Below are 25,995 nucleotides of genomic sequence, written 5' to 3' on the forward strand. Positions count from 1 at the left end.
GAGTTATAAAAAAAATTCCTTCATCCGTTTCATATAGTTTCTCACTTATAATCTTTTTGCGAAACAAAATTAGTTAAAGTGGTTAGAACAAATATAAAGAAGAGGGAGTAATCCTTTGGAACAGAAACGATAGCAGTAATGCAATAGAGCAAAATTCAGAGGTTGGCATTAAAAAAAATCATTTTTCTTCGTCACAAGGATCAAACAGTATCCAAGATTTTGTACATATGATGCACAGGTTTATGTGAATTATGATTTCTTGCAATGGGGTTGGAGTGTGGTTTCATTCAAAGATTGGAGATTGTTATTTTAATTATGAACTACTACCTCCGTTAAATGTTATGTGCAACTTTGGGTATTATTTGTGAGATATAAAATATTCCAAAGTTGCACATAACATTTAACGGAGGTAGTATATAGAAAGTGTGAGATTCTGGTCGGTCCAGTCTCCGGTACGTGAAAGTGTGAGATTCCGGTCCTGGTCCGGTCTGATTTTGGGCCGGTGCACAGCCATAGTCCAAGGTATTTTACTTTAAAAGTTTCAGTCTTTTCGAAGCAGAACTCAAGAGTCAAGAGTAAGGTTTAACAAATGCTTGGTGCCAAAACTTGCCAAATTAAAGTATCTAGTATCTATATATTTACCTCAAAAAATTCCAAATGATACTCCATAGCATTATTTAGTGTATTTACAATTTGAATGGTACTTCTAATGAAGAACTGAGAACTGTAACATGCTTACTTTTTTATGAGAACAAAGCTTATGCATAATTTACATATAACACACAGAAATTACACTCGCGGAGCTTGATCGTATCATCATACCCATATATACAGTATGTTATATGAAGTACAAAGAGCAAAGCTGCCTCTGTTTTCATCCACAATGTTAGGTTACGTAGTCTGCAAGGCTCCCAGATGGTTGTATACAGGATCAAAATATATGCAGCTTTACCCATTACCCCGATACACTGCAGCAAATAGCAATTCCTCTTGACTCTGAGTTGACATAAAATTCTATGATATCTGTATCAATTATCAAAGCCTGACATGATCATCCGACTCCGAATATGCTACATCGCTGCAAACAACGAGACTGGAGTCTAGGTAATTTGTTATGGCCTTTTCAAGGGTAAAACCGTGGAACATGGGCAACGTAAACCCTTTCCAAAGACGTGCGTTGGCATATGGTACGAAAACTGTTTCAACCACTGTCCTTATAACAGGCTGCAAACAAAACAAAACAAAAAAAAAAGCGGTCAAGTCCCAAATGCAGACTAAAAAAGCTTCAGTCATCCTAGCCTTATAATCATGTAGATCTTAGGATACCCAAAATTCAATTCAAATTTTAAGTCTTCAAAAATAAAAGGAGATCCTAAAGTAGACGCATAGCAGAACACGTAGCAGAACGCATGACTAGCACACACCACAATATCAATATTCAGTATTATGAAGTTTCGATCAACAAAAAGACTTCAAATTTGGGCCAAATATTCATAGAGGTTTGAATTTCCTCTAGATATCTGTCCAGTCAATAAATAGATACAATTTTGATGAAACATTAGAAACTACTATTTATTCACAAATACCTAAAGGAAAAACAGAAAGCAAACAATTTTAAAAAAACTCTAAACACAAGTTGAATGACATTTACCTGTATCAAAAACATCTTCAGATTACCAATCTTACTCCACTTTAATGCCATTTTGAAATCATCCACTTTTACCTTGCCCCCAAGATCATTACCTCTTATTCTTACAAAGCCAGAAGCATGAATTTCCTAAGACAAATACACAACGTGAAGTGAACAACATAACTCATGATGTGAAATAAAAAGCCATCTAAAGCAACTGATGTGACAGTGCAGGCAATGACTCCCAACTATAGGGGCTCAACAAAATGATCAATAAGCTTATAAACTTGAATGGTTAATCTAGAAAGTGCACAAAATTGATACAGACAGGAATTTCACGCTTCACATGCAACAAAGATATCTTCAACATTCACATGTTATTAAGCAAAAGACAAAACAGAATGTAGTACTCAAGAATTCTACACCCCTATTTGGATCTGATTATTAAGAATTATTATCACTTGCTTAGATGTCCTTCAAATGAAACAAAAAAAGCCTCTATGCATATTACTCATCTAAAGCAGCCATACTCTGAACTAGCACTAAGAAAACTGCCAGGTCATTTAAAGTGTAACAACACTCCTATTTGGATACAATTAATAAAAATTATAATCAATTATTTAGATGTCCTCCAAATGAAACTAAAAAAACCTACCCTCTAAAGATCTATGCATATTAGTCATAACTCCTGCAATATCCTCCCCCCCCCCCCCCCCCCATCCTCCCAACACAGCCACTAAGGCACTACGTACCAATTAGCTTAAAGAGCCCCTCAATCCAACTGTAACGACTATCAAACACCATTAAAACTACAAAAAAAAGGAGCTTCTAAAAACAATCTCAACCAAAGTGCCTGCCAAGATCAGAAGCTCTACTCTTGCCCATTTGAACTCTCCAGCCCCATAAGATACAGTAGCTCAAGAAAACATCACACTAGGTCAACAGCTGTGCTTAAGCATCATGTTAACATTTTATAATCATGGTTGCTAGATTACGCAACTAACAGATTTCGATATGCATGACATAAAAGTAATAGGTCATGCACCTACAACTGTCAAACAATAAAAAAAAAATAGAAAATAGAAAATAAAATAAAAATAAAAAACTAATCGCTATAGAACAAAGAGCATACAAATAGTCAGCTAATTAGCCCAAGTTGGAAAAACTGACCAGTAATATGCATGCAACTGGTATTACTTGCCCACCTTCTAAGACGTCAATTATCAAGTCCACATTGGCAATAATGTCGATGTTTTGGGGGGAAATCCTTACAATTGGAGGAGAAACGAACGAGACATTCAAATTCATATCATCTTTTGGGTACTTCTTATAAAGCTGAGGAATAATAAACCTCCAACCAGCAGTGTTCAGGAGAGCCTGATCTGGTATTTTATCCACAATCCATTTCAAGCAACCTGCCTAGCCACAAATACATATCTAATCAGTTTGATCAGCCAACAAGTTTTAACTTTTAAATGAAAAGACTGCCCCTATGCTGTTCAAAACCTTTTATGCTATATAATGATTATAATCACACATAAAATGACAAAAGCACCCTTACTGTAATGTGGGAATTAATTTATAAGCTCAAAAAGAAGTAGTAATCATTTATATCAACAATAAAATTGTCATTGCTGGGGAAAAGGATTTTTCCTTATCATACTATCATAGTCATTTACAAATATCATTCATTTCCCCTCCTTGTTTAGTATTAGAAATTTATATAATAGAAACCTCATTGAAGTTCTTTTTTGAACACTTTAATGGCTTGACTAAAATCCCCTTGAATTAAGAAAATGCTGTCATTATTGTCATCATGCTGGAAACAAAATATGTAATCACGTAGAAAATTTCCTTGATTTTATTTGTTTTGACCCAAGCCAATTCAAAACGTTAGCAAAAGAATACATACTAGATTCATAGCAAAGCCACTATTCATATGTATAACCAATTTGCACATGGAAAATACTTGCCATACATCACTTTTATGATTTATCTCATCCCATTTTATCTCTTGAACTGATTCATTCACTGGTATTTTCATTTAGTTTCATAACACCAGTCACTGGAGCTAAGGTTTTCAATTGACTTCTGCTATAGGCACCCCTTTGATAGGACATCATTCATATTTGCTTGTTTATATGCAGAATTGAAAAATCCTTCACAAGTTCAATCTGTTAATAAAATCAACCTATTTTCCAGGAGATTTTCATTATAAAATTAATAAGAAATGTTCTTTTGTTTGAGCCGTATTTGTATTGTAAGAATTGTATAATCATCGATAATTGAAATTGGCAAGCAACTCAGAATAAATTGATGACAAATTAATTTTTCTACAATCAAAAGTAGAAAGCTCAAATCAACATATATAGGTCATGCTACTTTTCCGCTTTCAAGTCATATTTCAAGCTCCGGGATGAGAAGTCACAAGGTTTTCATTGCTATTCAACATAGAGAAATGCAAGGGGAAACAAAAGCTGAATACTAACACGTGAATCAATCTGAATTTGAGCTTACCTCAAAGTACAAGTTGGAAGCTGAGTGAAAAATGGCTTCATCAATTGATATTCCTACCATTCTTGATGAATCACGACAAGATAAGGCTTGCACATGCTCCTCATAGAAATTCGATTTCCACTTTTGATCTGTTGGACTGAAGGAACCTTCTTTATGAAATAAATGGTCCTTGTATTTGTATTCCAATGCTTGATCTCTTTGAGTGAATAAACCATTGATCTCAAATCCAATGGAAGAATTACTCAGGAGTAAATCATTTACAAAAGTGACGTTCAAGGACGCAACATCATCAACTGGTATCTGCTTTGGTAAGCTTTCAAGAGACAAAGCAAGCTTTAAAATTGCTTCGTTAAGATTCTTGGTAATAGCTTCCTCCACTGCAGATTCAATTTGTCCAGCAAAAACATCTACAAGCCTTGAAAGAGTGAAGAAGTGAGAAGTTAATATTGTCAGATAGTCGCTGATGCAAATTTAATTTATAACTGGTCATATTAACTCTTTATTATCCGACATCGACCGATATTTTGGCATTCGTGTGAAGATAAACTTCCTGCTTTTTCTGTTCAATGAAACAATTCTATTTTTACACTAATCACACATATTAATTTCTTAAATTTTGCTGACTTACACATAATGAAAAAATAATTAAAAAAAATAAATACTCCCTTCGTTAGTTTTTGACTTTTTGCACTATTCACCTAATCCACTTTGACTAATGTTAGAAATTATACATAAGAAAAAAAAATAGTCTTGTAGGTACTGCTAGGAATTGTCTCAATGAATAGTTAATCAATATTCAATTGTTATAATATATTCTTATTGAAATTATTGGTCAAAGTTATGCATTGACAAGCATGAAAAGAAAAGTGTTTCACCTAAATAAAAACAGAGAAAGCAGATCTTAAGAGCAGAGTTGTCTCTACATTTAAATGTAGAGTACATTTAAATGTAGAGAGCTAGCAATCATAGAGTAGAAGTGCAGTCAGCGTATTTCTCAAGTGGAGACAAGCCAATAAGTAACTCTCAAGATATGGATTATGGAAGACGTCGGCGCAAAATGACTAGACACACTTTACTTTCAAAACGAGATTAGCTACTAGAACAAAAACTTGTTACACTATTGACTCCAAATTCCAAAAAGGGAGTTCAATGCTTAAATCATTTTGCTTTTTTTTTTTTTTTTAAAAAAAAAAAAAAAAAAAAAAAAAAAAAACCCTCTAAGGTCCACCCTCTTCCTCAAGAATCAAATATGGTGGTCACCAGTGAAGCAATTTCAGGTTGGTACTTTACCCTCACCCTTCGGTTTTTTTTCTCTCTCTTCGATCTCTATTCTCTCTCTCTTCATTGCTCCTCCTGGCATCCTTTTCTGCTTTCTTCGTTTGTTATCACTTCTTCTACAAAGATTTTAGTGTTGTTCCTCTTTATTCTTTTTAAAAAAAAAAAAAATTTAATCTGGGTAATGGACTAATGGGTGCCACAAAAAATTAATAATTTGAAATAGTCACGTGGCTGCTCCCTCCCCTCCCTCCCCTCCCTCCCCTCTTCTCTATCTCTCTTTTTTATTTTTAATCTGGGTAGTGGGAGCCATACAAAATTAATAATTTGAGATAGTCGCATGGCTGCCCCTCCCCTCTTCTCTTCTCTTCTCTTTTTTTTCCCCCTATCTTTTTCAATTCAAAAAGGTATTATAGTAATCTAATTTACTTATTTAGACTTATACAATTGCCTAACACACTGCGCTCAGGCTCCAGGGACCTTTTGTGCCTTGCATCTTTTAAATATAGTAGATTGACAGAGATAGGGAATGTAGTACATTGCTCAGAGATAACAGTGGTTGGTTTTACATTTTGTGAGACAACAATCCTCTCAAATGCTTGTAACTATCCTCTATTGTTATTGTTTTCCCATTATCACCCCTCATCTTCACATTTGTTTCTGCCCCCACTCCATTACTGGACTGGCCCAAAATGGAAAGGGGAGAATGAATGAGAAAGGTTTGCTTAAACAAATAACGGAGATGTCATCTTGTCCTTTGCAACCAACTCTATCTACCTGGTATCAACAATATGATATTGTTGTAGTAGTTGTTACTTGTTAGTCATACAGATTTATCATATGACTAATGATTTGATAAATAAATCTAGATGCACAAGAATATAAATGATGGACAAATTTCACTTAAATATACCACCGGAAGAAGTTAAAAGATAAATACCCTTGATAAAGCCAAGATGCACCTCCATCCAATTTGATAGAAAGATCTTCAACAAAGCAACCACATTCAACAGGCGACAGTTTCAGTCTTCCTTCTTGGATCTCCAAATACAAGGTGAGGCCCACTTGCATCCCTTCTACCTTTTACATAAAAAATATTTACAGAAAAATTAATATGGAATTACTAGTCATATAGTTGTATGGACTAGATAATTGACCTAATCAGGAAATTTTAAGCAAGTCAACTTCAAAAAATGTGTTTTGGATGTGAGTAGACTGGCCCAAAATGGAAGACTTCATGGATGATGCTTGTATAGATTTATTATCACTCATCAACATATGTCAAATCATATAAAGAATAATTAGAATATGATATGAGTTACGACTTCAATTCCTTATTTTTCTTCCAATCTCTATTTTGATGTCCAAAAACTTTCTTCTCAATCATTTTGAGTTTAAGATAACTGTTTGACTTCCTCCATCAACCACCTTCTTCTTCTTCGTTCAAGGGGCAATAAGGCGATAAAGGTCCTATTGTGCCTAGGCGCGCTTCAGTGCACCTCTTTGAAGTGAGGCACACGGTATAAAACAATTTTTATAAATTTCTTATGCACACCTCATTGAATGCGCCTCGCCTAGAGCAATAAAGGCACTCTACCCTAATCGCCAAGTGCTCAGCGCCTAGGCGCACCTTTTTCTACACTGATATAAAGGTAATTTTATTATGGAGCTCATTGCATCTAAGAACATGCTTCAAATCAAGAGGAAGACTGTTTGGTGGAGACAGCATGAATTAAAAGATAAAAAATGCTGCAAGTGTTTTCCTAAGGTCCCTAAAAATATGCTTAGCATGACAAAATACTTCACCTTACACTTTCTACGGGCCACATGCTGGAGTCACGAATCCCACACTCAAACATTTCAAATAAATATGATGGACACAACTAACAGAAAAGTTTCCAAAACAATTCATATTAAAGCAATGTCTGAGAAATTAAACTACTATGAGACATTGAGACCATTTTAGCCGTAAACAAGACTCGATGCAAATGTAACAAATACTTCAATTCAATCCATGAATCACTGATTTCATAGGTACCACCCTCCACTAAAATTTGAATAGAGACTGAAAGGACACAGAAACTGAGTCCAATCGACAGTAGATACAGTATTTTATTCCAATAAAAACAAAAGAAAGCAGCAAATCCCACATTCAAAGGCTTATACTATAGCTATCATGTATCCAATGTAAATGCACTCAACCGCCTCAAACACCGCCTTCCGGAGACAGGACCACCACTGGACATGATAATTTTATTTTTATTTTGTGGGGTAAGAAGAATGACCCGACTGAACCATCAGCCACGACGCTTGAGAGTAAAGGGAGGTAAATTCCTACTCCCAAACAAACATAGTTGGTGAGGTTCGAACTTGTCACAAGGTGAGTTCCCCACCAGCTCCACCAAGCAAGCTTGGTTACCGCCTTACCGGGCATGATAATTGATCAGTATCATAACAATTACATCAATCAAAATAAAACACAGTATACATGCAATATTCAATTCCAATCAAAGAAAAAAGAGCAAATTCCAAGTCCAAAAGCAGAAAACCAAAAATTAAAAATTACCTGAATAGAAGCAAACCCATGATCAGAAAAGTGCAAAGGAAAAAACCAACCGGAAGAATAAGAGTAATACCAATCCAAACTCATATTAGCAGTAGCCCCAGAAACAATAAAGGCGATACCGGAGTCTCCGGGGGTAATATGGGAATTAGAAACCCTGATTTGGTGAAGAGAAAGGTTGGATAATCGAACAAAGACATTCCCAAGAAAGGGTATTTGGATGGATCGATCAATTTGGGGGATTTGAAGAGGGGTTAAAGTGGTGATTGCTTTGGAAATTAGCAAGTCTTTGAGAAAGTTTAAACCTTTGGTTGAGATTAGGAAGGAGAAGTATGAGGGTTCGCCGGAGAAGGTGGTGGTTGTTGCGGTGGTGGAAGGTGGCGGTGGGAGGAGGAGGAGGAGGGAGGAGAGGAGGAGGAGGAGGAGAGAGAGGAGAGGTGGTGGGATTTTCATGGGAAAGTCAAAGGAGAGAGAGTCAGAGAGATGGCGGTAACTCAAGGAAGGAAAGAAAGAGTTGGTGTTTTCTATGTTTGTTTGGGGAATTAGAATTGAGATTATAGGGGGTAGAGAGGACGTGTACGCGTGATTAATTGGCAAGTAGACGGTTAATTGGATTGCGAAAGTGCAATCTTACATTGCTTATTTCGGTTTAATACTTCAAAACTTCTAAATATGTTTTTTTCTTTTTCTTTTTTTTTTTTTTTATGACGAAAACCGAGCAAAGAGATATTATTAATCAGCCAGAGAATGCAAATCTGCAATTACAAAAGTAGAGATACTTGAAGGAATCTCTTCCATCCAAACTCTAAGCTCCTCAAAACTAGGACTAAGTTTAGCAAGTTCGTGTGCAACACGATTACCATCCCTCTTCACAAAAGAAAAAGAACACCCCTGGCAGCGTTGAGTAAGCTGGAGGATGTCATTGACTACTAGTCCAAAGGCAGTAGAAGGAGCATCACTCTTTTTTAGGTGACTGTAAAGCTTCAGACAATCGGTTTCAAGGCACACGTACATTTGGGTATTTATTCAATAATAAATGCATGAATCTCGGAAATATGGCTCATGGCATGAAAATTTTTTGCACTGCATACTTCCAAGTCATTTGAGTCATAAACATTTTTAGTATAAATTTCATACAAATGGTCAAAATAGTGCCAAAAAAATAAAATTTATCAATGAGAATTTTCCTTGATTTAAATTTTAAATATGAATATTTATTTACAACGGCTGGGTATTGGTCGAAAGATTGTATGATAGGAAGAAAAAATATATTTTGGAAAAATTATTATATTCAAGTTTTTCTAAGAGTGGTCCCAAAGATAACTCCAAACAAAGGTCATTTGTGGTCAGTTCTAGTTGAAATTTTGGTCGCTTGTTCACATATAGGTTTCATTTTCAACGATTGAATCGTTAATAGTTGCTCACGTTTGTGATTTTGTGATGACATCTTTGAGCTATATATTTTGAGAGGATGATTGGACATATCATGAAAAGACTCATTTATATAACCTGTATTGATTTAATTTAAGGGAGGTTCATTCTAAACAAAGTCTATTATGTTTAGCATGTGATTTCTCTTGACAAAAATCATCAACGAGACGAATCTAGTATGTTAATTAATTTGGAATGGAGGAAATATGTCAAAATAATGTTATTAAAATTTACAATTAATTTGGAATAGAGGAAATATGTCAAAATCACGATAGATTTCGTATTCCAACAATTAAAAACTATGAATACTAAATTATTAATTGTATTATCTCTTAGATCTTTTTTAATTGTAACAATATGATTGACACTAGTAGCGGATTTTGGACCGACAAATATGGACGGCCAAACTTTGAAACTTAACCTCTAATGGAATGTTTGAAACTATATATATCTAAGACATTATATCAATATTGGATGTTCTTGTCAAAAAAAAAAAAAAAAACAAAAAAAAAAAAAAAAAAAAAAAAAAAAAAAAAAAACTGGCTAATGGCTATGTATTCCTCATGTCCATAAACTCTTAAAATAATTACGGGGTTAGACCCCAATGAGCCTGATGAAGAGGTTTAAATATTTGTTATAATTGTTATAAGATGTTAGTTTGTACTTGTTTAGTTTGCTAATCATGTTCATGATAATCATATTGAAATTCCATGACTTGAAAAAAGATGTATAAACACTAATTATCTTATCGAAGTTAATTATAATTTAATTTGATGGAAAAGTTCAATAAATGAATAACTAAGATGATAAGACTTGTAACTTAATAGTTAATACTTATTGGTCTCGAGTTCAAGTCATGAAATTAATTGAACAAACCCTTGAAAAACGATTGATAATAAATTTAAATAAATGTAAACCCATATGCACAGTTTTGGAAAAAGCAGAGTTGGTGCACAACACCATGTATACATGTCAAAGTCACGACTTTTTTTTTTTTTAATTTTGAGAGCATTGTATTGTTGTCTATTCTGGTTATTTCTTTCAATTTTCCGTTTTTATTGATCAATTTTGTTTGTTTATTTTTTATTTTTTTTTGAAAGAAAATTATGTTTGTTTATTAATTTACAACTATGTGTTTATTGATCGATAAAATACGAGTGACTAATTTTTAATTTATATATCTTTCATACTATAAATAATGTTTTTATTGTCGAATATAATTGTTAATTATTTTTGTTAGATATTGTTTTCATTTAGTTAGAATCTAATTACTGACAGACTATTGAAAAATTACAGAATAATATAAATACACTCTTAATTTGAGCATGATAATTTTGAAAGGGTATTAATATACTTGCACATAATTCCTTATCCTCTTAATTTGAGCATGACAATTTTGAAATGGTCTATATGATTAAAAATTATTTGTTACAATATTTTGGGCATCATCTGAGCCAATAACTAGTTTTCCTTAAATTTAAATTATTCCATATGAGTTTATGATGCAATTGTTTCAAACTTCGTATTGGAACGATTTCCCTCAATAATATCGAAATAGAAATAAATTCCCATTATGCTTCGTTTTAAAAACCAATTCCCAAAGTACTGTCCACGTAGGATTGGTTTTTGGTTCAACTTAAAACCGCTATTAGTATTAGAGGTTTTGCAATTTTTTTAAATAAAGTCAAAGAGACCTGTTTTAATTGAAAGGTGGTCTCTTTGAACTTGTTAGTGTAAATATGTAATTGGCAGCGCTCTCATTTCTTGCTGTAGGCCAAGACTTGTGAATTAACTAAGGAGACAACAGACCTGTTTTTATTGGAAGGGGGTCTCTTTGAACCTGTCAGTGTTGAATTGACCAAGGACGCAAAGAGTCCTGTTTTTAGTTAGACCAAGGACTCAAAGAGTCCTGTTACTAGTTAGAGGCGGTATCGTTTATAAAATCGCTAACAGTGATAGCGGTTTTAAATTAACAACTGCTATTACCATTTGCGGATTTAAGGTGAACCAAAAGATGAAAATTTAAAGCCCAACATTGATCTTAAGTGGACAATATATAGGAAATTTATTTTTAAACCAATGTATAATGGGAATTTATTTCAACAATATTGTACTAACTGTATTTAAATTTCAGTAAATACAGTTAGTATGAGTAATAATTAGCAATTACAAAGAAAAAATATACTTTTTTTTATTAGGACAAGAAAAAATATATACTTTTTTTGAATAGAGAAAAAATATATACTTCGTAAGGCCCCGTTCACTTCACCTTATTTTTGTTGAACTGAAATTATTTTTACTGAAACAAAATTATATTTGCTGAACTTAAATTAATTTTACTGCACTTAAATTAATTTTACTGAACTTAAATTAATTTTACTGAACTGAAATTATTTTGCTGAACTGAAATTATTTTTACTGATTTTCTATTATAATTTTTCATTAAGAAAACTGGATTTTACTGAACTGAACTTATTTTTACTAAACTGAAATTATTTTACTGAACTGAAATTATTTTTTTTAAGGTGAAGTTAACCGGACCTAATATATAATTAGTTAAAAATAATTTAAGTAAATTAATTTTAATAATCAATAAATTTTAGAGAAAAAATAATTTAAATTCGACAAAATAAAGTAGAGATAAAAATAGATTCATGTTCGGACAAAGCAATGTCATCAATTGTCATACTTTACTTTTAACAACTGTTTCAAAGCTTGGTCTTTTACTTTTACTTTAAGCTGTGATCGAAACGCCATTACAGGTTTTCTCAACCCCACCAAGATTATGCCTGAAAGCTGAGCTCAATTTCGGCGATGGCGATGGCGATGCAAACTGGGGTTGCCCCTTCCAAAGTTCTTATTCTTTTGGGAGCAGGTTTCTTCTTTCTCTCTTTCTTAATCTTTTGAATTACCCCTTTTTCATATTTCTTTGTTCTGTCAAACCTAATTCAAATTTTCATTATTCTGATTGTCCCACATCTTAAATTTTGTAATTACTCTATTAATTCAATCCAGTTTCTTGTTTTCATTTCTGGGTTTTTGATAAAATTCATAGTTTTATGTCCAATAAAGTCAATTTGTTTGAAATGTTGTGTATGTTTTTTTAATTGTTTAAGTTATGAAAATAATGATTGTGCTAGAAATTTGAACTATTGTATGAAACTTGTGATTGTATTATTAGAGTGATCAGATTAACACCTATCACCCATGGTGGCTAGATTAGGTAAAAGCTGAGAATATAGGTGCTGAAGGAACTATTGGGGTGGGGTGGGTGGGTCCTTGGGGGAGGGGGTAGAATTGGAGATAATGATGTAGATAGTACCGGATAATCAGGAATTTTGGATGTGGGTATTTTTATGTCGTGGTTTGTAGTTACTAGTTACTTTTCTAGAAGAGGAAAGCTTAAATGGGTTAATCTTCAGTTTGAAGTAGATTATTTTGAAGGAGTGGACAATTCTCAAGTTTATAGGTAGCAAATTGAACTTAACTTGGTTCTAGATTATATTATTTTGTGCTATTGGCACTGTTTGAAGATTAGACAAACTAATCATGGTTACGGTGATGATGGAGTAGGTTGTGTTACACTGTTACATAGATATAGCTAGTTGGCTACTGTGTTGTGACACAGATATGTATCCTGGTGTAAATTTGAATTATTGGTTTGTGTAAAATGAAATTACAAAGTGTCCATATCAATGTTAGGTGTATCTGTCAGATAATATAAACTCCTTAATCAGAGTGATTTCCATTGATCAATATTTATAGGGTTACAATGAGAAACCTAATCATATTAGGTAACTATAAGATATGTACAGATATCAAAGATAATCTTATACAAAATATATCCTAAACCTAAGATGAGAATATTCTATGGATATTCTCTATCATACCCCCGCAGTCAGAGCGGGAGAAAATCGGATGCTCAGACTGGATCTGAATCACGCATCGAGCGGTAAGGATAGTATGGTAACCCATGATCAAAAGAGAAGTAGTAGACATGTGCCGGTGATGACGATGAGAAGCAACAGCCACGACCTACATAGAGTAGAGATAAGCACTGCTAGGCCGGAGGAGAAGGAGAAGGAGAAGAGCCGCACACAGACTTGGGCTAAGTTGCAGATCCAGAGAAGAAGAAGCTAAGGGATCAAACCATCATCGGGGAGAAGACACTACACTACTACGTGAAATCACAATTGAATAAAAACAAATAAAATAGCGCAAGATAAGATTAAATTCCACCGCTTGAAAATAATCCAAAAGAGAAACCCAGGTAGCAAGAATCAATACTCCACAAAGATTCCAAGTGCTGCAACAATAAGAGGAGCCAACTTGATAGCAAAAGAGATGTGCAAAAGTAGTTGACCTTCTTTTGATATACGACCACCAAAACAAAATCTATGTGATTATGTGTAGAAAAACCAATGGAACAATGTAAGAATCATTGTTGGTCATGAGGAGGTGGAAATAGAGTGCGGCACATGGAGAAGGTTGGCAGATTTGGTTACTGCCAGTAGTGGGAGGCGGTAGTGTATGCGATTGCCACCAATGATGGAGGCGGCTTTCGCGGTTGCTACTATCGGTGGGAGGCGCAAGGTTACATAAAGATTATAAAAAAAAACTTTGAGAAAAGGAAAAAAAAAAATCTATATGTGTGTGTTTGCGGAAGCATAAAAAGTTTGTGTATATCCCGCCGGTGGGTTTAATTTTCCAACCCACCGGCAGGGTGAGAATTTTTATATATGATCCCAAGATCTCACCTAAGCTGTGATACCATGTCAGATAATATAAACTCCTTAATAAGAGTGATTTCCATTGATCAATATTTATAGGGTTACAATGAGAAACCTAATCATATTAGGTAACTATAAGATATGTACAGATATCAAAGATAATCTTATACAAAATATATCCTAAACCTAAGATGAGAATATTCTATGGATATTCTCTATCAGTATCGAGTGTCTTACACAAATACTTGAGTAAGATTAATGGTCTGAATGGCCTTGGCATATGTAGATGGACTGAAGACAATGTATATCACTCAAACCTTCTAAAATTAGATGCCTGTTATGTTTCTTTCTTGTGAATGGCAGCTGATGCATGGTTTGTAAGGGGGCTCTTTTGTGGTGGGAAGAACTAGAGCTTGGAGAAATGGTTTTTACGTGAATTTGTAAAGTGACAGCTGATATTAACACTTTTTTGTCTTTCTGGTGGGGGTTAGATGTGGTCTATATGTATGTTCTGGTCAATCCAATGGAGTTCTTTATTATTTTTTATATTATTGCTGTTGTTGCTACTTTTGATCCAGAAATTCTGTTGATGGGTGCTTCATGCTTGCTTGAAGCTTGTGATTGTGAGTACGCAATAGCTTAAAATCAGAATGTTCTTTCTTCTGCTTAGTGCAATGAAGAAAAACATATTAATCCATGTGCAGGGCTATCACTCAGGCCCCTAAGGGACAAGGGTGTAAAGCATGTTCTGGCCTAATCTAGGACTCAAAGAAGAATGTATTTGTATCGTTGTTGTGTTTATGTTATTAAAATATGCATTGAATGGAAATATTTTTTTTTTGAGCTAATGATCAGGTTGAGTGTAGACTTCTGTACATGAGGAAATTTGTCTGATGCAATTATCATTAAGTATAAATTCATTGCCAAGACTATAATGCTCGAATAATTTCTGTTGAACGTTTCTATACACTTTATCGGCCTTATATTTTTCTACTTGCACTATAGGTTTGACTGGTTCAGTAATTTTGAAGAATGGACAATTATCTGATGTCCTTCTGCAACTTCAGGAATTCATAAAAGGCATCAATGATGTTGATATCTCTTCAACCACAATTGATCCCGCACTTCTTGCAGCACAGGTATCATTGGTTTTCCTAAGATGTAGATAAGATTTGAGAAAGTAACTTTTTTTGGGGGCCCTTTTTTACTTATGGGATCACCTATGTACCAAGCTTTATGCAATGAATATTGTAACATAAGAGAGATGATTAAAATTTTTGGTTTTCACCAAGTTAAGCTGCCTGTATAAGTTGGTCAAAATGCATCATGTGGCTTTAATTGCTTTCTTTTGAAATTTTGTTGGTTTTCATCTACAAAGAAGGTTATTTTAGCTATAAAGAACACCAACAAGTAATAATTAATTCCATGGAAATGATTCGATTAACTGTTGATAATAGTGTATAAATTTCTATAGCGATTTACTTGCTGTTCTTGTTACCTTCAGGTTCGGCAATTGGCTCAGGAGATTAGGGAGTTATCCCTATCAAATCCCATTACTATTATGAATGGGAGCTCTGGTTCTAGCGGTAAGTTGATTCTCTTTTATGATTCTTTGCTATCTTCTGAGAATCTGCTTGACTTGTTTAATTTCTTCAGTAGGCAGTGCAGTTCTTTCTCACTGTGTTAGATCAATAAAGGACATTATTGATGCAAGAGAGCCATCCATTTGGACTGTCATTTCTCTACTTTTATTAGATTTTCATGTTATTTGATTACGACCTATTATAGTCACTGGCTAGGTTAGCCCCTTGCGTTGCATGATTTTATTATTTTTTTTTTGGAAAGAGGTGAGTTACTCTTTATTTGGGAAACGTGTAGTCACAATTTCATTTATTTTAGTTACAAATTTGCCAGTCTTAGAACTTGGAAGGACAAATTTAGGGGGGAAAAAGAGATGATGTCATCAGTAGTCTAGGCGGGATTTTATTTAATGAAAAGTTGACACATCTTTTAGTAATAGGTATACATTGTGCATAATAGCATAGAGAACTCTTCTGAGTTTTATTTCCTAAGATGTCATTTCACCTTTTTCTGCGACTAATGTATTATACCCTCATTTCTTCTTGCTGAATTTAGGGGGCTATGGTTCCTATTTGGTGCCAGCTGCTGCCGTTGGAGCAATGGGATACTGTTACATGTGGTGGAAGGTCTATTTTTTACTCAATATCCTACATGCCATTATAATTCATTGTTATAATGTTTTTCTACTTGCTGTAGACTTGTTTATCAGATTAATTACCCATGCTGTCAAACTTATGAGCTTTTAGTGTCAGTTGATAATCTTTTCTTTATTTTGAATTATTTTCAAGTTCTTTCATAAACTCTATATCTTTTGAGATATTTTTATGTCTTTTTCTCCTATAATGTGTACTTTGCCATCATTGCAGGGATTGTCATTTTCAGATGTCATGTTTGTTACAAAGAAAAATATGGCAAATGCTGTTGCTAGTGTTTCGAAACAGCTGGACAACTTGACTGATGCATTGGCAGTTAGTTTCATCTCCACTTGGTCAATATTTAGACTTTAGACAGTTTAGAGTTATATGCTTTCGAATTTCTTCCCATGCTTTTATTTTAACTCCTACTTGCTGGCACTTGTAGACGACAAAAAAGCATTTATCAAAAAGGCTGGAGACCTTGGATTGGAAGCTGGAAGAGCAGAAAGAGATCTCTGGTCAAATACATAATGATGTATGGATTTTCAATTAAATTATTTATTTTAGTAATGTAGCTCAAACCAATACAAAATTTGACGTGGCCTGAAAAAGTGGTTCATGAACAAGATTTCATGATCCAAAACCCGTTTTCTCCTGGTTAATTTCCTGAACTTGAATAAGCTTGAAAAAAAACTGAGTTGAACCTGATCGAACCCGTTTTCACCTGACAAATATTATAAGATTGTGAGGATATTTAAACACAAAATGCCTTCAAATATTACAATTGTTGAGTATAACGTTTTACTGGGACTTGGGCTCTGTTCTCTTCAACTTACTTTCATTGGAAAAGTCTTATTTGTGTGCAATATGTTCTGGAAAGAACTTATTATGTCTAAACCTATTGGAACTTGTTTTGTTTGAACTTATTTGGACTTAATAAGTGAAATAAGATGAAGAGAACAAGACCTTTTTTATGGTTGAATTTGGCTGTAAGTAGATAACTTTATTATAAAATATGAAGTACCTTGTAGTTATCTGGACCATCATAAATTTTCTTTGGCTCGCATGATGGTCTTACTTTCTGTTCACTTTTTGTGCATATGTAGGTAATTGGTGTCAGGTCAAATATTTCCCAAATTGGTTTGGACATTGACTCAATCCGGGAGATGGTAAATGGACTGGTAAGGCGATCTCCTTTAGTTGATAACCCTGCTAATTGAAATCTGTTTTGTCACAGACCTGATTTTTTAAGTAAACTGTCTCTAAAGTTGCATCTTGGGTGATCTTAGTGGGAAGTGGTTAAAGCCTAAAGTACTTGAGTTTCAGTGCCTTGCTTGTGCAAAATATAATGTTTATGTTCGTGAAGATTTGTAAATTTTATTAGAATTTGAGATGAACAATTTTGCTAAAGTAAACAATAGTGAGTGTACCTTGGAGAGAAACTCCCTTATTATCAGGGATTCTTCCACATGTTGTCTTAAGAGGGATTGTTGGAACTTGGAAGTAGGCTGATCCATCGGTTACAACCTATGCTATTTTTGAACATCTTCTATTTAATTTTCTTATGATTAGTTGATTACAACTTTATTGGATGCTGTAGCTATGATAGGATGTAAAATTGAGGACTAGTAATCATGTAATGACTTTGGTATATCCACTTTTTGATTTATATATACTCATATATTTTTAATAACCCTTTTGGAAGTTTTTAAGTTTCTTGAAGGAGCTCTTTGAAATCTTTAGGCCCTTGTATTATCACTATATCTCATACTGTATTCTCTTTGTGTGACTAGACATATCCTCACTGAATATTGCTTTCCTGGAACTCTAATCTTTCAATGCTGCACCCAGCAACTTCTAACAACTGTGATCTCTAACTTTAATTTAATGAACTCATTATAGATTCAGAAAAGTCCCAAAGTTTGAGAGATCCTTGATCATGCAAGATGAAGAAAATGGGATTGAACAGCTCATTTTTAAAAGCATTGTTAATTCATGTGGGATGCTGACACTATAAATTGAAAATTGTGGGATATTGGGTTTTATGTGATGAGATCGTATATTTTTCATGGATGTGGCATTGAAATTTTCCATGTAATATACTGACAAATGCTGCAATCTATACTAGTTAGTATTGTCAAGTATGGAGTACCAATTAGTAGGGCAACTAAAGAGTTACATTCTACTTCTAGAGTATAAAGGGAATAAATAATCAAAATTGGTGACTTGGATGAGACGTGATGAAGTAATACTTCTACTAAGATGTAAGCATAAAGCTTGCCAAAACATAGCCAACCTCTGTGGTTATATAAGCTGCTTCACTTTATTACAAAAGTTCAATATTGTACTAGTTCATTTTCCTTTTGATTTCCTATATTATCTTGTAGTGTACCTGGTTTCCACCAAATTGCTTTCATCTCATGGAAAATTTGTGGTCATGTGTTGACAGGAAGGAAAGCTTGAACTTCTTGAAAGTAAACAGGTATGTGCATTTCTCATTTCGGGCGTCTGTGCTTAATGTTAAATTGCTTGTTTTTAGTTTTTATTTACATTTATTTTTATTTTTATTTTATAATGATCCTGGAATAATTTATGGCCCCTGTCTTCTTCCTATGCCACAGGACTTGACTAATTCAGGTGTATACTATTTATGCCAAGTAGCTGGAGGAATCAAAGGAGGACTGAATGCTAAACTTGTTCAGGTTAGAGGGTTCCTCCTTTTACCTTTGATCTTTAGCCTTTAGAAGTGGCTGATTTTGCCAACTCCCTTCTTTATGAATTGGTGAGGGAGGGGAATTAACTTTCAGTGACTGCAAAATAATGGCAAAATTCCTGTAGCTCATGTATCTGTGTTCTCCTTGTTATATACGAAGTATGCAACTTCACTCTGGGTTTTGGTCTCAAATTGGCACAGATTACATACCTTTGGGCAATATTTTCTGACAGAGGTCTGCTTTTACTTAAGCTCTAAATATATAGGCCTTCACCTACATATATAAATTTGAACCACCAGGAGGGAATTTGAAGGGTTTTTATTTATTTATTTATTTTTTTAATTCTTATCAGAGCTATATTAAACTAGAAATACACAGTTCCATTTCAATGTTTGATCTTTATTTTCTTCTTTTTTTGGTAGGACGTCGGATCAAAGCTTGACCCACCAAAAGTTACATGTGAAGACAATTCTCGGAAGGTTTGTGAAGTTTCGAAGTTTCCAATGTACTCTTTTGATGAATTTGCATTTCTGATATATTTTGCCACTAATTTGCAGGGCTTGCAATTCTTAACGGACTCAACTATGTTTGAAAGTGTTGTGAAGAAACCAATTACAAGCTCCAAGGTAGATGATCTTGATTCAGTTGGTCTGAAAACTGTTTCTTCTGCGAAAGTGAAAACAAGAATACACAGGTCCTATCCAGTTGGAATTTCTTTGGCTCACGACATTCTTTAAGTAAAAGTGAATATTCATATCCATTTTACAAATAGTTCTGTATACAGAAACATATTATTCTTATCGATGCTTATTGGGCTAGTTCCCTTCCTGAGGTGTATCTTATTTCTCTATTTATTGGTAATGTTATCTTGAATTTGTTAAAAGCTGTATATGTGAATAAAAAGAATTTGGCAATTGCCACATTCGAGTCCAGACTTTATACGTAGAAACTGCTTGAGTATGCCATTGTGATACACTGATAATCAATTTTGTGATAATGCAGTTGTGCAAGCGGGCTAAGCGTTACTGCTGACGCTCCTCTTCTTAATCGTCTCAGACATTTAAAAAATTGTCAATCTGTAGTCACATATTTTTCTATACTGTGAGGACTTTCTGATGTTTGAGGAGTTTCCAAGCCAGTAACTTCTGCTCTCTTAACCATGATAGTTATGAGGAAGAAATGTCTTGCCTGCACTGACTTGGCTCAAAATCAAGGAACTAAAACCTGGAACTCTAGAGGTGTACTTTCAACAACTTATAGCTCAGTTCATTAGCAGTTTTTTGTTTGTTAAATTAATTAGATACTCGATCTCTTCCTTTCATATATATATGTTTTAGTTACCTTAATAGGTTGTCTGAAATTAAACGCGTTAAGTTTTCCTCACCTTATTATTGTCTTATTTGCTTAGAGCAATACTGAACTCTAGCTCTGTCTCTTTCCTAGTCCTAGTCACTGCATGACATTTATCAGTTTAAGCACACAAATGAAATGCCATATGGTTGGCTATTCTTATACAATACTGCAAGAAGTGTATCATACTTCCAATGTACAATTTACAAGAGGACTTAATCTATAGTTACAATACTTGAAAATGCTTGCATTCTGATATACACACACCCACAACACACTACTGCCAGCTTTTTAGGGTTCTGATTTGGAGTTCTGACCAGACATGGAATGATCAGATGGTAACCAAGATGCATCATCGTTGCAAACACTGCTGCTTTTTGATTGCTTGGCCTTCTGCTTTCTGTTCTTTTCAGCTTCTTTTGATCCATATTTCTTGCTTACCTGTTTCACAAATGGACGGACAAACTTAATCAGTGTTTGAAATATCACCAAATGCAAAACTAAAATTAATCATGTCATATTTTGGGCTTAAATTGAATGTCTTATTATGTGAGAATCAAATGTCCTGCTTCCCAACCAAAAGGCTGGAGGTTTGATTCTCACCTCCATCACTCTCATGGTTGGATGCTATAGTTGTTGTTACCTTTTGGTAAATCGCCTTAGAGTTTCTTTATGAGTTGGGATTCCTTTGTTCTCCACCACCAAAAGAACAAAATTTGTGTCTCTCTCAATTGTGTCATTAGCTTAAGATTTAGGAATAGATAAATGATACCTTAGAATACTCTGTCTGCAAGTGGTAGGTTGGTGCAGTTTTTCTTCTGGAAATACTTCTTGGAGCCTTCAGCCTATTTTTAGATGACTCGCGACCATGTTTATCTTCACTCTCTGGATTTGGTGAATTGTCAACTGGGAAAGGTACCTCATTGGAACCACAGCTCTCCTTTTCATCAAATGACAGGTCTAGAAATTTTTTCCTTGGGAAAGGCCTTATTTTTGTAGAAATTGCTGCTTCACTGTTGATCAGCTGCTTGTTGGTGTAGTCTTCCACAGGGGAAACTTCTACTTGGCGAGTGGCCATCCATCGTTCAAGCCAGCTCCAACCCATGTTTGGTTCAGTGTCATCAGATTTTGTATGCTTCTTCTTTGAGCAGATTCTTAACTGAACGAATGTTACCAGAGCAAATTATTTTCGTCAAAAGTCAAGACACAGGACAGTTGTGTTACAACCTTTGGATCCCTGAACTCTTTCAATCTCCTTAATCTTTATGCATAAATATCCTTGATGTATGAATTAGTACTATGGGTGTATGGGATGGAGGGAGTAATGTGCATAGCAATACAATTGAGTCTTTATTGGAACTTTGGAAGGCATTGTACCTGTTGGGAGAAGGCATATGCCAGTGCTCTCTCTCGCCGTGTCATTGCTTCTTGTCTGTTCTGATACCTCATTTTCGATTTGGTACTGTCTAATATGCTGTCATCCCAATCTTCCTGTTTATTCCATGTGCAACAAAAAGTAAGATTTTCAAGTGCCAAAGATATAATGCAGTTTTGGAAACCATTCTTGGATTAGTAAAACTTAAAGTACTGAACTGACACTAAAATCACCAGTTAATTTCAGCATGGTGGTAAGTATAAATATTCTGTAAACTCAGAGGTATGCAGTAGGGTTAAAATCGCGTAACCTTAGGTTTATAAGCTGAATATTTGGGTTTATACTGAAGTTTGGTAGAAACAGATTGATCCTCTTCCTGCACTGAAACGACCCCAGTTGAATTCCCGGTTTGAACTTCAATAGATGTCGCCAAAGATTCCCTGCTAGGACTCTTCATTCCCTCGCCAAAGTCATTCTGAAAACCTGCAGTCTCCTTCAGACACCTGACCTGCATATACAAAACATGTACAAGTTCACTTATGCCACATACTCTAGACTCGGTTAATGATAACAGTAAAGTCTTGATGACAGAAACTGTAGCAGGTTGAACTTACCTTAAAGCCTCGAAACACTGACTGTATGATGGTTGCTGCAGCATCTTCGTCGAATGATCTGTGACTAACACTATAGTGATCTCGGTCTGAATTATTATGGTTGAAGGTATCAAATGTATCTTGGCTTTGAATGTCTTCAGTTGAATGGCCATCTTCTGGAAGCATCTGCATAACAGTGGCTTCTGAACTCTTAACAGAAGCTGAATCCTCTTCTGCTATAACCGAGTCGAATAATTCATCCCCACACAGGTATGACTTTACTGATGTTTTCCATCTTTTCTTTTCTCCAGCATTGAATTTCATCTATAAAAATGATATCAGTTAACAAACATAATTCCATTTACCCCTGAAATCCGGGGTTTCGAGTGTGTGTTTAAGAAACAAATGACTTACATTAGTTTCATGAGTCTTAATGGACCTGCTCTTGGAGAAGACACTCCTAACTAGCTCCCCTGTGATGCCCATTCTTGTAGTTAATGTGCTTATTTTCCACTAATATTAGCAAGTATTTACTTATAATTACATATACTTTCCATGCTTCAAGAGCAAGAAACTAGAAAACAGAATTATGATTTATTGTTAATTATTTATACCTTATAAAGATGTAAGCCATGAGATTGGAGGGAATCTTTCAACCCCAAAAGCTTAAGCTATATGAGATGTACTACCCATCATCCCTTTTTTTTATACTTTAATGCTTCCCGTTTCTTTTAATCCCGACATTTTAACTTTTGTACTATTTACATAATACATACCCTATTTTAACAATATTTATTTTTACTATTATTTATTAAAATAAATGTGAATTTTCACAAGATTGTTAGCTTAAATTAATCTCAGTAAATATAAAACTTTTTAATACCCTATAGTTTTTTTTTGTTTTTTTTTTTTTGAAGAAATACCTTGTAGTTTTTATACCCAATGGATTTTATTAATACATGAATAGAGGTATTAATGATCAAAGTAGTACATTGATAATAAGTGTAAAAATTAAAACGTAGCAAATTAAACAGAAGGGAATTTATGTATTATCTGGGAATATTATCTAAAGTTTAGGCTAGTTAATCAATATAGTACTACACGTGATTAGTGAACAAAAATGTAAACTGATTGGTGGAGATCTAAATTTGATTTTATGCTTCATCACAAAAGCATACTAGTATTAATTAATTAACATTTAATAGAGAAATTTGCTGCTTGTATGATGATCTTGCAGGGTCTCAGAACTTTAGAGCTGGACAACAAGTAAATAATACATAATTAAGTGAAGTTAATGATTAATAATTTTAGTTTTTTTGAAAGAAGGTTATAAGTAAATAGTCTCTTTGTTGCTAAATAATATTGTACTCCCTTGGTCACAATCGACTGTACCCTTGTGATTTATTTTGATTTATATTATCGTAAATTCTTTGTTAAGTTCTAACAGATTGTTATGAGTTTAATTTGCTAAATTTAGATCGTGACCTAATATACGATGGTAATTTTTTTTTAAAAAAATATCCTTTGTGGGGAACAAAAGGTGGAATCATAAGTGTATTAATTTAATTTGTCACTTTTATGTTTCTTTTACATTTTGCCATTTTATTCTATGTTGAATTGCTTTTCTGCACATGGTTTACATCAAAGAATGACCTTTACAAAAGCTTGCTTCAAATGGAGGCTTTGTCTAGTACCTTCATGATCACTGCTTTATTACATCCTATCAAAAAAACTAAGTGGTTTCTATCACTCTTCATGTTTCTTTTCACACCTCTTAATCTGATCTTAATCTGCAGGTTTAACTGTAACGTAATACTATATTATTGGTTAATGTCGCCCAAATTTCATATGCTCAACTAATTATGACTTCATTTCTCCAGAAATTGACGGAGGATTGTGAAAGAATATGAAATTGGTGAATGCTCGTGAAAAATCAAGATCTACGTGGATAACTTAAAAAGAATGTGTAGAAGTTTTCACTCACTTTTTCGACCTCCATACATCACTTATATATAAGGTGTATGTTAGACATTATTTGGGAGCGATATCGACTTATCATGATTGGAGTTTCTACGACCTACCCACAATCTCTCTAATCCATTATTTCTATTTTTGTACTACTCTCTTAAGAGGGTTTTTCCCACGAAAAATTGTGTTTTGCTTTTTAAACACTTGTCTGGCATAATTATTGTAACTTATTTGTGTCGGGTATGAAAAACACTATATTGGCTTTAGCATTCTAGGATGTTCTGATAAGGTTCGGTTTAGGTCGTGTTTGATTGATGAGTTATTCGATTTGAATTGGATTGTATGGGTCTTGTAGACTTCAAGTCTATATCGTGTCAACTAAGATTGTTTGAAAGATCAACATTAGTCGTAAATTTGTTTTGATTAAATCTAATTTAAATAACTTTGGTTTACGACTTAGCTAAATTTTAATTGAACGTTAAAGTTATAAACTTTAATGAGAAATATCAAGCACTACTATTCAATATCTCAAATAATTTTCTTTATGGATTTGGATGGATTAGAGAGAGGATGAACTAATTAAACCAACACATCTATACTTAGTATTTATCTATACTTAGTATTTAAAAACTCAAACCAAAAAGACATGTGTCATCATCCTATTACATTTCTCCATCTTCTTTTCCAAGCCAATGTGCCACATGTCATCTTATATGTTTAATTTTTTTTTTTATTACAATATCTTTCTTCACTCTTTCATTAAACCCTTCATCTTCATCTCCCCTCTTCAATTCAACCATTTCCTTTTCTTATTTAATTTTAGTTCCCCTCACCTTCTTTTTCACAAAGCTTCATTTTGAATCAAAGTCTAAAAAGATAAATTTCTTTAATCATGGTTTTTGTTACACATTACACCCATACTAATTTATTGATATTTCATCACTCATCTCTCAATACAATTATCTATGAACAACCCGTGCATTGCACGGGACAGAAGGCTAGTTCTCATTTATAAGAAACACAATTGTTTTATTTTTCTTTTCTAAACTATATATGGATAAAAAAATGAGGATAAACAATTTAAGAAGAATCTAGCTCTCTTACATGTCATATTTAAAGGATGGTGAAAAAATGTGTATGAATTTGTGTTTAAGTCAAAAATTAAGATATTTTATTACAATTCGATTATTCAAACTTTGGTTTAATTGTAATTCAACGATTAAAATTGCTAAGGGTTGATATGTGTGAGACATTACAACCTTACAACTAACATACATATATGCAGTTCAACGATAAAAATTGCTAAGGGTCTAGATATATGAGACATTACAAGCTACAACCTTTCATAATTTAAAGGTTCTCATATCAACCTAGCAGGTCAATAAACTTTCTCTCTCTTAACAGAGAGCTTATCTCTCTAGGAAAACTAGAGCCTCTTCTTCAACCTTCCTCCACCGTCATCCATCTACCTCAAATACTACTTCATGAAAAAATTCTTGTTCATTAATACTACTTTAAACTTCAAATTTCTAGTTCTCTTCGTGAGTTAGTGATCCTACTTTAAAAAAAAAAAAAAAAAAAAAAAATCCCTAATTTATTTCTCCTGTTTCAATTGCGATGGCTGGATTTAATT

At 33.8% G+C, this 25,995-nt stretch overlaps 3 protein-coding genes across 3 annotated transcripts; 1 reads left to right on the top strand and 2 right to left on the bottom strand.

The window, feature by feature from the left end:
* Positions 1-606: 606 nt before the first annotated feature.
* Positions 607-8,633, bottom strand: LOC145587399 (putative BPI/LBP family protein At1g04970). Its single transcript, XM_081644137.1, has 6 exons — positions 7,989-8,633; positions 6,363-6,502; positions 4,148-4,562; positions 2,801-3,049; positions 1,652-1,777; positions 607-1,224 (listed from the first exon to the last, which is right to left on the bottom strand). The coding sequence occupies exons 1-6, from the start codon at positions 8,436-8,438 to the stop codon at positions 1,036-1,038; spliced, it is 1,569 nt and encodes a 522-aa protein (XP_081500263.1). The 5' UTR covers positions 8,439-8,633; the 3' UTR covers positions 607-1,035.
* A 3,471-nt stretch (positions 8,634-12,104) lies between these two features.
* On the top strand, positions 12,105-19,994 carry LOC145587400 (uncharacterized). The gene is made up of 11 exons (XM_081644138.1): positions 12,105-12,291; positions 15,152-15,285; positions 15,651-15,732; positions 16,283-16,353; positions 16,594-16,695; positions 16,808-16,897; positions 17,469-17,543; positions 18,812-18,844; positions 18,984-19,064; positions 19,499-19,555; positions 19,634-19,994. The coding sequence occupies exons 1-11, from the start codon at positions 12,231-12,233 to the stop codon at positions 19,811-19,813; spliced, it is 966 nt and encodes a 321-aa protein (XP_081500264.1). The 5' UTR covers positions 12,105-12,230; the 3' UTR covers positions 19,814-19,994.
* A 570-nt stretch (positions 19,995-20,564) lies between these two features.
* Positions 20,565-23,020, bottom strand: LOC145587401 (protein IQ-DOMAIN 33-like). Its single transcript, XM_081644139.1, has 6 exons — positions 22,809-23,020; positions 22,416-22,718; positions 22,112-22,309; positions 21,804-21,917; positions 21,199-21,585; positions 20,565-20,867 (listed from the first exon to the last, which is right to left on the bottom strand). Exons 1-6 carry the CDS (start codon positions 22,878-22,880, stop codon positions 20,718-20,720), a joined length of 1,224 nt encoding a protein of 407 aa, XP_081500265.1. The 5' UTR covers positions 22,881-23,020; the 3' UTR covers positions 20,565-20,717.
* Between the last annotated feature and the right edge of the window lie 2,975 nt (positions 23,021-25,995).

The sequence above is a fragment of the Chenopodium album genome, chromosome 17, assembly GCF_948465745.1.
Source record: "Chenopodium album chromosome 17, dcCheAlbu1.1, whole genome shotgun sequence".
Lineage (NCBI taxonomy): Eukaryota > Viridiplantae > Streptophyta > Magnoliopsida > Caryophyllales > Amaranthaceae > Chenopodium > Chenopodium album.